Source organism: Vombatus ursinus, unplaced genomic scaffold, assembly GCF_900497805.2.
Source record: "Vombatus ursinus unplaced genomic scaffold, bare-nosed wombat genome assembly UNPS02014781.1, whole genome shotgun sequence".
Classification (NCBI taxonomy): domain Eukaryota; kingdom Metazoa; phylum Chordata; class Mammalia; order Diprotodontia; family Vombatidae; genus Vombatus; species Vombatus ursinus.
The window spans coordinates 5,099,031-5,114,707 of record NW_020954559.1 but is presented as its reverse complement, the minus strand read 5'-3'; the positions used below and the strand labels follow the sequence as shown (position 1 = coordinate 5,114,707).

General features: G+C 33.9%; 1 protein-coding gene across 1 annotated transcript in view; it reads left to right on the top strand.

The window, feature by feature from the left end:
• LOC114046307 (arginine and glutamate-rich protein 1) overlaps positions 1–9,888 on the top strand; it is a 30,675-nt gene extending 20,787 nt beyond the window's left edge. The window contains exon 4 of the mRNA XM_027866608.1: positions 9,023–9,888. Within this exon, the coding sequence (XP_027722409.1) occupies positions 9,023–9,190 (168 nt within the window). The 3' untranslated portion in view covers positions 9,191–9,888. The remainder of the gene's footprint in view (positions 1–9,022) is intronic.
• Positions 9,889–15,677: the final 5,789 nt, after the last annotated feature.

Here is a 15,677-nt window from a genome sequence, read left to right as displayed (position 1 = left end):
CAGTTATATTTTATTGCATTTAAAGATAGATCCAAATGCACATGGAGAAACTGCTCTAATGACTCATTTATCTTTTATTATTACTTTTGTAGATTTAGATTTTCCTAAAATGAGAAATAATCTGTCATATTATCAAGGCAAAATAATGGAAGTTTTAGCCATGGGGCTAAAGTGGCAGGGGGATGTAAAAATTGTGATATCTTTGTGTATTCTTTAGTCCTGACTCATCTCTGTGACCTTAGACAAGTACCTAATTACTAAATCTGTTTCTTCAACTCTGAAATCAGGGGGTTGGATATGAAATTTAAATGCCTCTCCATAAACATTCAGAAAATAAATTTTTTTTGCTTCTGTAATATGTGAGTTACTCTATTCCTTTAGATAGTGTTTACAAAGTGATTTCCTTATAGCTACCCTATGAAGTAGCTAGTACAAATAATATAACCATTTTACAAATGAAGAAAATGAGGGTTAGAGTGGGTTGAGTGATTGGTCCAAAGGCCAACAGCTAGAAAATGTTTGGTATCAGAATTGCAATGTGCTGTGACGGTAGGAAAAATAGTGTAAAGTCAGCACCATGAAGCGTGGGAGGGGTCACCAATTTTTCTCCCTATCTTATCTCACTTCCAGTTTTGTTTTTGGGAGTTTTTTTCCCCAATTTTTAGCCTCCATAGTTGCTTTTGAAATGGTGTAACTTTTTACCCTGCATAAACTCAGTCCTAAGTCTTTTTACTAAAAACCTTGCATTTTAGTAGGAATTTTCAAAGCTCTTTGATATATTTTATTTCATTTGATATTCGAGGGAACTATTATGAGGACAAAAGCCTTGTTTCCATTTTACATATGAGAAAACAGATGTGGATGTGCCATTTAAATTTTTAGTAAAACATTAATTTATTTTAGTAGGGAGTACACCAGCTTGAATTATAGGACATTTTTTAAAAAAATGATGGGTTGGTTTTGTTTTGTGTTGTTTAACATCAGAATTCACATTAAATCTTATTTTGCCAAGTATAAGTTCTGTAGGTATCTAGAATTGTTTTAACATATAATCATAATTAAGTATACACATAAAACACAAAGTACAGTGATGTCCTGCATACAGGAAATATTTGAATTATGTTCCGTTCTTATTGTCATATTTTAGGAGGAATTTATTATACCTGATCGCTAGAAAGCACCTAGGATGCTGAGAATGCTAGGGCTCTAAGACCATTTATACTCTTATCAAAGAGACTTAAGGAAGACATATTAGATTTCTTCAAACATTTGAAAGGCTTTCATGAGGAAGAGGAACTTTTGTTTGACCTAGGTAGGGAGAACTTGGGGCACTGAGTAGCAGCACAAAGAGATTCCAACTTGATAAAAGGAAAAACTTCATAATAGGACTGTCCAAAAGTATAATAGACTATATCAGGAGATAGTGGGCTTCCGCTCTCTTTGAGGTCTTTAGACAAAGGTTGGATGACCATGGATTAGACGAGATGGTCTCTGAGGTCTCTTCCAACTCTGATCAGCTTGGAGGCAGGGCAAGACAAAGAGAAAATAGAATTATAGGGGAGGAGGAAAAAGAATTAAATGGGAATGAGAATTATAGAAGAGGAGTCAGCCTGAAACATCCAAATGATTTTCATTTTCCAAGAAAGGAACTTAGAATTGAGGTAACAGGTGGTGGAATTTAGTGTGTCAGTTTAGTGCTGAAATTTTGCTAATGGCCCTTTATAGATATTCACAATTATTGGAGAGGCAGACACCCAACACAATTAATGATTGTCCCATGGTTTGTACTGATTAACAGTGGCTGGTGACAGGAATGAACTAACCCTTTCAGATTATGTCCAGCAGAATACTTTAAGTTGATTCCCAAAATCTAGTAAAAATCCTTCTTCCATATCTGTCCTGGCTGTTGTATTCGGTAGGCAAGCATTCTGGGCTAGTTGTAGTTGGTCTCCCTAACTAGTAAAGGAAGATTCAGATTACTCTTGACTGACATTCTAAGGTACAGCAGTTCTCAAATTGTGATTCGGGGATTTGTGATGTCAAAAGTCCATAATAATACTAGAATGTTTTTATTTCTAATATGGTAAATATCAATTGCTGTATCTCACAATAAAATAAAATTTAAAAAAAAAACTTACTAGGAGGTCCTCAAAATAAAAGGCTTTAGACTTAGCCTCTGAGGTTCTTTCCACCTCTCAATCCATAGTCTCAGAGCATTTTAAGTACTTTAAATGTGCATAGAACATTCCTTTTCATGTCAGGTTTATGTGCAACTATCCTTACATGAGAAGTTGTTGGGAAATTCAGGTAATATTTCAGTTTTTCTAGAATATCCATATTGCAGAAATAGGGGGTATAGTAGTGGTTTGGAGATGTGATAGTTTGCCACAAGAAATTCATTATCTACCATTCAGAGACTTGTTGATTTCTCAGAGAGAGGGTAGAAGGAATAAAAGTGAGAGGCAAGTTCTTCAGGGTTCCTCACTAGACAGTAAGAAAAGGCCTACGTTTTTTGGCTAGAAGTAGGTAGTAAAAAATAGATCGTACGAAAGGGAAAAGAAATGATTGAATAACCCAGTAGGAGAGGTGGTATGGTAGTAAAAAGAACCAACAAAAGGCATGAGTTGGTGGCTCAAAGATCTGTTATTCATCTCTTAAATTATAAACATTCTATTAGTTTTTCTTAAGAGGTTTTGTGCTTTTTAACAGTCTGTAAATAATATCTAAACAGCTTGAAGCCATAAAAGGCTAAATTCTAAAATACTTGGTTATAAAAGTAATATTTCTTTCCTACTTTCCAAGAGTTTTCTGATGTTCTTTAAACATATTAAATTAGTCTATCTATAAACAGTACTCATTTATGTACTTTAAAGAGAGGGGAAAAACATGACTTAACATTAGATTACATATTGTATGCCAACTGGACTGAGGGTCCTGTGATTTTATTTTTTGTTTTTTTTTTTTTACTATTGTGTGTAGCAGAAAGATGCATCTTAATAAAATAGATGCTGATTATCAGTGTTCTTTGGGCATAGCTGGATATGGAGCACTTTTGTAGAGTCATGAAAATTTGCAAAACATAAAGAAATATTCTGTTGGAGGTTCTTATTTGGTAAGAAAGGGGAAGGTTGATACATAGCTTACATTTCTTCAATGCTTTGTCCTTTTAAAAATGTTTCCACTTAAATATTTGATTCTCTCAGCATTCTTTGAAGTACATATCAGGGAAAAAACCATGAATATCCAGTGAGACTCAGGGTCACAGCTAGTTTTAATGATAAGAATCAAGACTAGAATACAGCTTCTGAAGTGAGTGGATGACCATACTACATGAGGTAAAAATAAGTATATTATGCTTAAAAGGAAAAAAGAAAAGAAAATGGAGAATTTGTGAATAATTTACATCTTTGAAAAGGTGCCTATTGCTGGCATCACAGCCCCCTGTGATGTCATCTCAGATCCCAGGAGGTAACTGGAATCAAGAGGAGCTTTGTTGGTATTGGGCCCTAGGGGAGAGAACAGACCTTACCCTGGTTTAATTTATGTAGTAAGTCATAGCCGGCAAGAGAATAAAGAAACAGTGGATCTCAGGTTTGACTCAATAGAATGGCTGAGCAACCTAAAGATAGGATGAACATTGCTATTGTTAGCTAGAAAGGGTGAGCGGGTAAATTAAGCTTGACTGCAAGTATTTTCTCTCCAAGTTTTCCTAGAGTTTTTCTTTTAATCACTTCCTGCAGTCAGGCAGTCATGTCATCCTGTTCATGTCATGGTGTTCTCAAATCACCCCATTTCCCTTTGACTAATAGCTCCACCCTGGGGACTCAGCAGTGTTACTTCTGTGTCTAGCAACCATCTTTCGCCTGTTTATTCTCCCTATTACCTGATTGCCCAGCTACCTATGAGTAAACTTAAGGAGAGTGTACTTATCTCCTTTTCTCTCATCCCCATCTTCCTCAACTCAAAGCCACCGCCTTATACAAAAAGAGGCAAAAGATAGTGTCTAGACTAAAGAAACTTACAGTCAAATGGGGAGACAACAAATATTTACAAACAAGCTATATACAGGTTAAATAGGAGATAATTAACAGAAGGAAGGTACTAGAACTAAGAAGGTTTGGGAATAGCTTTCTGTAGAACATGGGATTTCAGTTGCAATGTAAAGGAACTTGAAGAATTTAGTAGACAGAAGAAGAGGGAGAGTATTCCAGGCATGGCAGACAGAGAAAATACCTGGAAATAAGAGGTATGGTGTGTCTTGTTTGTGAAACAGCAAGGTTATCAGTGTCATTGGATTGAAGAGTAGGTGACCAGATATTAAGTTGTTAAGAAGACTAGATTTTACACTCCATCACTGGCTTTACCTTCTGTTATCTCAACTTCTGATAGTGGTTTTGGAGGGTGTCAGAATACTGTTTGCTCCCTATTGCCACTTCAGCTCTCCCTGTGCAATCATCACTCAGCAACTTCTCCAGAATTCCATTAAAAATTTTTTCCTTATAATGCTCGTGGTAGCTATTGCCTCCTGACCCTCAGTTCACTCCCTGTTTTTTCAAAGCATTTAGCACCTGGCTTAGTATCTTCCTCATGTTGATGTTCTAAAAACATCCTGATCTCCCAGTTTCTCAATCTTCTATGTCCTATTTCTGTTGAAAGCAACACTGTCCTTCTAGTCACCCAGGTTCCTGACTTCATTGTCCTTGACTCCTTATTCTCCCTCAGCCCCACATATTCGTTCACTTGTCAGACCCTGTCATTTCTATCTACACATCTCATTCCATAATCTTGCCACCTTATTGATCACTTTCTTGACCACTACTTCAATAGACTCGTGCTTCTTTCTACCTCAAATTTCTTCCCCCTCTAATCCAGACTCTCATACAGTTACCAAAATTCTTTTCCTTAAGTTCAAAGATCATATTTGACCAAAGCACTCCCCAGTAACCTGCACTTGCTCCCTGTTGCCTCTAGAACTAATTATGGATTTTTTTGTTGGGCTTTTAAAGCTCTACAACCTGGTCCCAATCTCTTTCCAGTCTGATTATAAATAATATTACTTCCTATGCTGTCCAGTTGAGTCAAACTGGACTTTCTTCTTTCCTCACACAAAGTACTGCCATCACATATATTCTTGCTTTTGTACTTCTCTCTCTTCTTCTTGGAATGCACTCTTTCCTTGTTTCTGCTTCAGAGCGTCCTTTATTTCCTTTGTACACAAGCCTATTCCTGGTCTCTCCCCTAATTTGTATTTGTTAGATTTATTTTATTTATGCTTGCATACATTTTGTCTACCCCCGGTAAGCTCCTTGGGAGTAAGGGTTGTTTGCTTTTTAATTTTTTTTTTTTAAATTTTTATCGCCAGTGCCTGGTACTAGGCACTTTAATAAATGCTGGTTGATTTGTTGTTTGATTTTTTATCTTTGACCCCATCACATTTTTATATTTGTTTATTATATTTGTCTTTATACACACCACATTCATTTCTTTAGTAGAATTTCAACTCCTTGTGGGCCAGGAATTATTGAGATTATGTTTTATCTTTGTATCCTTTACACAGCAGCAGAATTCCTTGCAGAGGAGTATTTAATAAATGTTTATTGAATTAAAGGCAGAAGATGCTGCCTCTGAAAATCTTGGAATCTTTTGATGCAAGTCATTGGCAAGTGCAAGGAGAAGGCACAGACTATTGAATAGGTCAGGATACTCAGAGCCTCAGCTTTGACAAGTTTGGCAAGTTTTCCTCTTGGGATGGGGGAGGAAATAGTCACACCTTAATCTTGTTAAATTAGTTTGTATGCTTAATTTATTGATAAGATATTGAGGGAAAAGGTGGAGTTTTAGGTGGATTCTGAGTGTAGTGGTTTTTCTATACTGTTTCTGAAACCCAGTTAACTAATATACTTGTAAAATGGAGACTTTTTTGGTTGTAGGCCCTGGTTGAAAATTGATTCACAGAATCATAGACTTTTAGAGTGTTTTCCATGCTGTGTGGTCTGTGGAACTCTGGTGTTTAATGTTGTATGAACATAGGGGTTTCGTGAGTGAATTTAAATGTTAGTGATATTCCTTCTCTTTAAATCTGTTAATGAAATTATTAATAGCTGACATTTATATAGCACTTGAAAGTTTGGTTTGCAAGGTAATATACAATGCATTATCTTATTTGAGTATTGCTATTATTTGCATTTTATTAATTCAGAGCTTGAGGCTCAGAAAGGCTAAATGACTAGCACCCTGGTCACAACGTAAATGTATATGAACCTAGTTTTCTTAACTTCAAGTCCGACACTCAAAGATATTTATTGCATGTGACAATTATATTTTTTCCAAAGAGCTCAATTTCCATTGTTTTAATCCCAAGTTTTACTTATCCATCTTATATCTTCATTATTAACACATACACCAGGATGTTATTTTATGTTTTCTTTTGACATATTTAAGAAGAAAAGTTCCATGATCCTCCTGTTTTATAGATAAATAATGAAATATATCACTTTGTATTTAAACATTTTACACAGTTACATAGCTAGTTTGTAATAGAACTGGGACCATAACCCCTAAGTTTCCTGACTAAAATCTATGTCCTTTAACTGTCTCCTTCAGTACCTCAACAAATATTTGAATGATTCTTATATTCTAAACATTATTCTAAACATCAGGTTGAGGGGGAAATGGAGAAATTATATTCCTTGGTTCTGGGAGATGTGCCAGGGAGATGTGAAAGAAGTAAAAACATTTGACAGTACAGCATTGAGACATTACAACATTAGATTTTGGCTAGACATATATACTAGATTACCTTGGCCAAATTATAATAGGCTTAGACATAAAGACAAAAAGTCTTTAATTAAGGATTAGGATGGGGCTAGAGAATCAGGGACCAGTTCATGATTGTCCATTTTGGTTGTGATGAGTCTTTCTCAGGTTGAGATCTTTCCCTGGTTTGTAAAGGCTGTCTTTGCTGCCTTTGTTCTTTGGTCTCTTCTCTGCCTGGAGTGAGCTTGCCCCCCCAAATGTGAATGGATTTGGGTGGATAAGGAAGTATTGAGTTGTTTGTTTTTTCTCCTGCTGATTTCTTAGCACAGTTACTACATTTGGCAAGTTATTTCAATTATCCTTTTTTTCCTGCCAGCCCAAAGACTGGCAATGATTTCATTCCTGCTTTTATTATTCAGACCATTAGTGAAGTTAGGTGTGTGAAAAGTAAGAAGTAGTTCTTTATTATTACTTTATTTAGGTCCCATTAATTTTAGAGGTTAGAATATCTCCTAGCACTCTTATACTAGTATATATAGATAGATGAATGTTAAATAAGACACTGTCTCTTACTCAGTGAGTTTACAGTCCTAGTTGGGTGAGAGATAAACGAAACTACAATATGAGGCAGAAAGAGCTAAGTACCATTTGAGTTGCATAAACAAAGTGTTATTACAATTGGGGGAGTGGGTGTGTTGCTATTACTCTTACCAAAGTGATTAGTGATCTTGAGGCATAATTTAAAATAGACTTTGATCCATGTGATTTTTATAGTCAAAGTTTTTGTAGTCAAAGAAGGAAGCATGTGCTAAAGGAAACACCCAGGTGTGGTCAGACCATGATGAATAGGGCAGTTTGGTTAGAGCATGGGTTCACATCTGTGAGTACTGGAAGTTAAGATTAGGGATTAAGATGAGGCCATATAGATTTTGGGATTTTAGGTACATTTTGGATAGCCTATTACAAGTGATCAGCAGGCGATTAGTAATATAGCATTGTTGCTCCACAACAAAGTCTTTGTATAAGATGAAGCTGGGGGAATGGATGGAACTTTTGTGGGAGAGAATACATAGAAAGGAGGTGGTGTGAAAGTGATTGGTATTAGTATAAAATACTGTAAAGATGTCAAGAAAGTTAATAGAGGAATGATTTGACATTGGTAACTTTAAAAAAATAAGCAGTGAGTGTGGCCCCAGCTGCTCTTCTTAATAGCAAATGGTAGCTAGACCAGTAAGGTCAAGAGAAATGTCCCAGGAATAGTGGAGGGCATCACAAAATTTCTGAGTTTAGAAGGGGAGTGTATGTACAAATTATTTGTTGGTTGACTGTAAGATTAAAGATCCCATAGAGAAGGTAGTTGAGAAGGGTATAGAAAGCAGAACTAGATGGAGTAAAGGATAAATAGGTAGCAGGATTTGCCTTGAAGGTGAGAAAGGATATTGCTTATTCAGAGATAGAAAAAGAAAGACAAGAGGTGAAATTAGAAAGGAGAGAAAAATAGGAAGCTTCTCTTTCCAGGTGGTATCAACTTTACTTTTTCCACTGGGGGAAAAATGCTTGGCCAAGACTGCAGAAGTGTGGGATCCTGGAGAGTAAAGGCTTTGAGTTTGGTGACAGATAATTGAAAGAACTTGCCAAATGTGGTAATTGTGTTAAGCAATCAATAGATGCATTAATAAAATGAGTTGCAATATTGTGCCCAGTAGAAGTTAGCATGAGTTTATAGGCTAGGTCACACTGATTCCATGATTTTCATGTCCCATCAGCAGGAAATAGTAAAAAAAGGAAGTTATGGGGTGAACCAGAAATGGGACAAAACAAACTCTTCCTAACATTTATTAGGATGTACTTATTTAAGCAGAGTACTTTGAAAGATCAATGATTTCATCAATGTGGATACATAATTTAATCTATTTTTATGTTCTTCTAATGCCTCAGAATTAAAATTTATGAACCTCTTTCATATTTAGAAGGCATAGATTGAACAGGATCTCACTGACTGAAAGGACAGACACACCCTCAGTCAGCAATCAACAAGCATTTACCCAGGAAATTAATTACCTTTTGTTAAAAAAATAATCTTTTAATTTTTGCTTTTAGCTTATTTGTCCCCTCATAAATACAGAATGTCAAGAATTTTATTTTATATATATATATGTATATATATGTATATAATTGTTTAGGTTTACTACATGTATTTTTGGAATAAAAAATTTTATATGAAAATAGTGAAATTTAGAGTTCTTATTTTTACTTTAACTTACAGGCTGAAGAACAGTTGAGAATTGTTGAAGAGCAAAGAAAGATTCATGAGGAAAGGATGAAACTAGAACAAGAGAGACAACGTCAACAAAAAGAAGAGCAAAAAATTATCCTGGGCAAGGGGAAGTCCAGGCCAAAACTGTCCTTCTCAATAAAAACCACCCAGGATTAAATTGAAAACTCTGAACTTTTACAAAGAGAAATGGAAAAACTTTGTATGGTAGCTTCATGTTGAAGTGGTTTTTTTTGTTTGTTTGTTTTTTTAATTTGGAAAATCTGGAAAGTTAGCTTGTTCTAATAGGGGCTGTGCTCTGCAACTTTTTTTTTCCTTTTTAACTTCCATTAAGTCAAATCCTTATCAGATCATTGTTGTCTTCTAAAGAGTGATATTTTCACCCATTTTAATTCTGTGTTAGTGGTCTGAAGCAAATCAGGTCACTATATAAAATTGTGGATGGTCTGATAAGGTTTTTACTGACCCCCCTCACCTCAGAGTTATACTCTGTTTATTAGACCATAATGCTGGTTTTGCTGACTTTTTTTCTTTTTTTCTTTTTTTTTTTAAGAAAAAAAAAAAAACACATAAAAAGGGAAAAGTTGGTAATTGCATTGGTAAATTCCCAGGGTATTACTGGACCTATGTGGTGTATTGTTAAATCAGTGTCCTATGATACTGTTCCACTGTTGCGCTTGATGTTCCTGATACAGGTAAGGAATCAGTTGGTCAACTCTGCTATAAATATATAAATATATATATATAGTTCAGTATTGTCTCTGTTCAGTTTGTTTTTCTTACATTGACTAAATCCAACCAGCATTCCCTATTGTGTAAATAAATCAATTTGCTGAATAAAATAAGTCTTAAATTCATATGTTTAAGTAATTTTTTTTTAAGTTCTGTTTTTAAAAATACTTATCGTCAGTCAACAGTTTAGTAACACTTCAGATCACTAATTTTTCTCCCCAGTTTATACCTTTAATATAGAATTTAAAATAAGCTTGTGAATTAATATTTAATGGCTATTTTCATAAATATCTGCTTCATAATGATAGAATGATTATAGCTTCAGTATTCATGTTTGACTGTATCATTTACAGGACCCCAGATAGGCATTTAAATTCTAGTCCTCAGGTTTGTGCCTCTAAAACAATTAGGATTGAAGTGTTATCACCACAGATTGTTCTTAAAACTAGGAAAAAGTATTTTTAAATTAAAAGGCAAGGTTTTGGGTTGTTGTTTTTTTCTTCCAAAATTCAGAAAGTTTAAGCATTTGTTTATTCAGAAAGTTTTCAAATTTTTTTAATACATGCATATATTTATTTTAAAGAAGTATATATTTGAATTTTAAAAATTTCTTATGCATGTGATGGTCACATCTTTTTTAACAGGAATTCTGATGCCCTCAGTTTGTCTGTGTTTGAGTTTTTTGTTGTGTTTTTTTTTTTTTCTCTTTTACCTACTGATATTAAAACATTAGAAAATGATTTGGGTACAAAAAAGTGATTACCCAAGTTAGATAAACATGGAGTTGAAGTGAGAAAATACTAATATAATTTCATAGGGAATTTCAGTACAGGCCAGGTTAACTAAGTTAGACTTCTTTTCCTTGCATGCTTACTTCCATTCTTATCTTGTGGATGAAGATAAGATAGTGGCAGTAAAGTAAAAGTTACATGATCAGTTTAAATATCATTCAAAATAAATTTTAAAATAAGGCACATAATTAAAAATAGGCATGAATTGTAAGAGCCATGCTCTTAAACAAATATGATGTCAGTGGCTTTAAAGTTATTTTGTTTTACTAGATGAAGGATAAGCAATTTAGGATCCGAATATTTTTATTATTGCTGCACTTGCCTTTTTTTTTTTTTTTTTTAACCTTTGGGTTTTATTTTTTGTTTTCATTTTGTCTTTGCTTTGGGGTAGGTTTATTGGTAGTGTAAATGTCTGCACAATCCTTTATGCAAATTAATTTCTGTAAAGTTCTGTATTTAGGTGTTGGGAACTGTGTTAATCCTATTTTGCTTTTAATTATAAATGTATTTTCACAGCACTATAAATAAAGAGATGGTTTAGGCTTACATAATTATAGGTAGCTTTTCATGCCTTTTTTTGATCCTGTTTTCTTACTGCAACACGTGATAAGGTCAAATCACAGTAAGTTGCATATTGACAAATGTCTATTTGTATTATATCTGCTTGCCATCTGAGACTATAGGTTTTGAAATATTTCACGTGCTCAATAAAAAAATACTGCTTCTCTGCCAGGCTGCAGGGAAGAGAATATGATAAATGTTAAATAATATATACTGAGTCCTTATTTGTGCTGCAACAATGTAGTAATTCCTTTACAGTTATGTATCCACTGCCTTTGTTAAACATACTATAAAATTTTATCACATTTTATTTACAATTGAGAATGTACAACAATGATTCAATCTGGTCTCTTAAATTTAGAACTTGTTTTTAAGTTTCAATGGATCCTAGAATGATTTGAATTATAAGTTTTTGTTTACTTTTGTTAACTTGAAATGTCTTAAATACAGTAAATGCCATTGCTATTGACCTAAAATGAAGTTTGCAGAATACCAGTTGTATAAAGAAAACCTTCAAATTAGCTTTGTGTGAAGACTCTTTAATGTCTGAAAGAGTCTTTTTCCTATTTTAATACTACTGACTTAGAATTGAAGTTTCTGTCATTTTAGTTTCCTGTCTGGTGGAGCAAGCTATATGCCTCTCTAATCCTTAGCCAAACAGCTCATTATAAAGTATGAGTGAATATGAAACAAACATGTTTTGCTACTAACATTCTCAACCTTTCACAAAGTATCAGTATTTCTTAAAATGCAAAAACTTGTAAACAAATATATGGACATAGTTTAACATAGATAATGGAATTCTATACAGCTTCTTGTATCTCATTTTTACAACCAAGAGTTCAGAGCTGTCAGCATAGCTAAATTGGCTGATCTTAGTTGTGAAAGTCGTCTGGAAGTTTTCACAAAACAAAACCATAACAAATCTTGCTAATAGTAAAATAACAGCTCTAAGTAATTTTCAAACTGGATTTCCAAACAATTGACAATTGGCTGTACTAGTGTAGGCTTCTCCTTGAATGGAGATTACACCTCATTGTATCCTCTTCTGTGGATTCAGTTCTTCCTTTCCTCTTCCTGTAAGCAATTAAAATTTATTTGGATAAGATGGAAATGAGTTCTGTATATTTTAGAAGTTTAAAGTATTTATTGCCTACTCAATTATTCATTGCTGATACTGGTGATCAGTATTGTAGGTAATCCAAAAGATGCTTCTACTTGACATTGTAATAGAATGTGATTTTATAGCAGATTTGCATTCTGGATTGTTTTGCTTCAAATATACAATCAATGTTCTGAGCCCATACTTACTAATTAATTGGGAAGCTGGATCATTTGGGAACAAATGGTAAAAGATTTGGGATTAAATAATTTAGGATAATCCATAAAACATCACTGGTATGTAGACAATTGAGAGCTGACTACTCAACTTTTCTAAACAGTAAGATTTTTACTGTGGTTGTACAAAATTATTTCAGTATCAGTGCTTGTTTTGGTGACCTTTGTGCGATTATGTTACAATCTATTTGGATGTTTTAAATGAATTATAAGGTACTGACATTATTGAGACGATTACTATTCTGTCAATAAAAAAAACCAGTTTTCATGTGGAATGGACGAGAAGAAAGAAGAAGAGCTTACTCTTCCAAGCACCCTATTTTTGTATGTTATCAGCATTAGGGCAGACACAATTATATATGTAAAGTACCTTAACTCTACCTTTTAACAAATTTACTGATTTAACGTCTTGTCACTCATTCATACTCTTTACTACTGGGTAACACTGTGTCTACACGCATGGAATAGTTATTACTAGTATAAATTCCCATATAAACAAAGTAGCTCATTTCTAAAATCATGGCCCATTGGAGTTAGGTGGGCTAAGTTATTGCTGCTGTATATAATTCATTTAGAAAGTAATAGTTATTTGTACATTGCCATAGCTTCTTCAAAATAAGTAAATTATAGAGAATGAGGAACCAGGATGTACCTATAATAGTTTTGTTTTTGTTTTTCAAGTTACTTTGGTGCTTGCGGATGACGGGGAATGGTAAAGAGCTTAAAAGACTTGAAGACATTGTTGGTCATTGAACTTGAAGACCTTTTGGTATTAGGCCATAAAATGTCATTTAGTTTTCTGGCCATAGAGTTCATTCCATCAAGAATTAAGTACTTATTATGCTTGACATTTCTATAAAAGATGACATGAAAAAAGTCCCTGGTTTCAAAAAGCTTGCTTTCTGTTAGATATATGTACACTCTCATTTGAGGAAGGTTTGTATATCCTCCTTGAGAATGTACCTATGTAGAAGATCAGCTTCTCTTATAAAATAAACTAAGCCAAATTAGCATTGCTGAACATTTGATCACCTGTTGAGCTAAAGCAGAAAAGCTTGAAGAGTTAGCATATCTGCAGTAAAAAGTTGATATGTTAGTATTTCACATGAAAATATGACCTTTATGACAACTAACAAATAGCAAATGAGTAATAAAATTAAAACATTTCATCTGCCAGGTTTTTAATCTTTTTAAAAAGATTATATAATGCCTTAAGACAATATAGGAAAATTAAATTTGAGAAATGAGAGGGTACTTTTTTTTTAAAAAAGCTTTCCCTACATGGTTTTCTAATCTGTTTAAAAGATGTTTTACCAAAACTTTGATTTAAATAATATTGAGTAATGAGATTTATATGGCACTTGAAGATTTCCAAAACACTCATATTATCTCATGTGAGCCTCACATCAAAATTGTAAGTAGTATGTTTATCTCTTTCACAGGTTTAATGAGAGAATTACACTAATAGTAAGTGTGGGTGGATTCAAACCTGTCTTTCCTGACTTGATTTCAGCACTTTATGTGCATTGACATAGATGAATAAGATGGGCTCCTTGCTCCCAAAGAAGCTTAAAATCTAAGAGAAGAATTAAATATGCTACAAATTAGAATATGTTAACATTTCTAATCTTAAAGTTTACCCAAAGTTTCTCTGATCAAATTTGTGAGGAATTTTGTTAGAATTATCTCTTCTTACAGACAGGAAACAAGCTTACATCAGTCAAATGATTCACCCAGTCACATAGCAGCCCACCCTCTGAACCAAGTCTAAATCCAAATCAATTGCTCTTTCTATTATACCACAATGCCTCTTCAGCAAGTGTATTGAGAATGATGAAAGTTCTATAAAAAGTCCCAGGAGAGTCACTGGAGTATTTTAAATATTTAACTTATGAGGAAAAATGTGTATTTTCCCAGTTTTTATTCTGGGAGGGTAACCACTTTTTGTTTAGTAGGGGGTTTGAGCTCTATTGGGCTACTCTGTTGTCTAGAGATTCAAAAATGTGACAGGACATCCAATTAAGTAATTCCTTATCTGTAGTGAATTGTAATTTTATCTTGAGTTCTATGAAAGTTCTTTAAAAGACCTTGGAAATTCCTGAGTGGAAGTGGAGGGAAAGGGAAGTTCTGAAAGTAGAATTTTAAGAAAAGCTACTCCATCAGCTTGGTGGTGTGAATAAAGAGCTAGTCTTCGAAGAAGAACTGGGTTTAAGTCCTGCCTCCAATAACACTGGCTATGTGACCTTGATCAAGTTACTTCATCCTTGGTGTTTGTTTTGAAGGCATCTGTGGGCAGAAGGAGTCTCAAATCACAGGTCTCATTTAAAAAAAAAAAAGCCACCACCACCTTGGTTATGGGAAAGGATATTTTCTTCAGCAGAATTTAGTTCTTAATTTTAGTTTCCTTACAAAGATAATCTGCACCGTCCATATCTATTCTGTCATTTCCATCCACATCATCCATCCCAAACATAAACAAAATCTTCAATTTTTCTGAAATTCTCAAACCTAGCATTGATTCCTCGGAAATGGACTTCCCTAAACTTCTTGATTCCTTGAAATTTGATCTGATAAAGCAAGGATTATAGAAAGTAAAATAAGTTGACTAGTTATCTTAAGCATTTTGGATTAAAAAATAAGCTAGCAAAATCCCTACTAAGGGATTTCCTAATACATTCTCTCCAGTTCTGCACACTTGTTCTATTTTTATATTAGGGCACCTGGAAATATCTATAGTATATTTAAAAGGATGCCTCATTTCTGGCATAATGTTCAAAATTGTAAGTAGGAGTAAAAGGTTTATGAAATCAGTCTGATCAAGGTTATGCTTTTAAGATTTAAATGTACATTTTTTAGAAGCTGTTAAAATTTTGATAACTTGGAGTTGTGTTAATGCTTATCAGGTTTTTTTAGTTCAGGAATTACTCCATATCCCATTTATGCAGTTCACAACTTTTCACTGTCAGTCATCAAGCATTTTTTGAGCGCTTACTATGTACTAGGCACTATGCTAAGCAGTGAAGCTACCAACAGCCCCCCCCCCCAAAAAATACGTCTTTTATAAAATGTGCCATCGTTTAAATTGTTAAAAGGTTAGGGAGGGAACGTCAGAAGACTTTTTAAGTCATCAAGGTAGTGGGATAATTACTGATGAATATTAAAACTTTTGATTTACTTAAATATATATATATGTGTGTGTGAATATATATATATATTTAGAAACC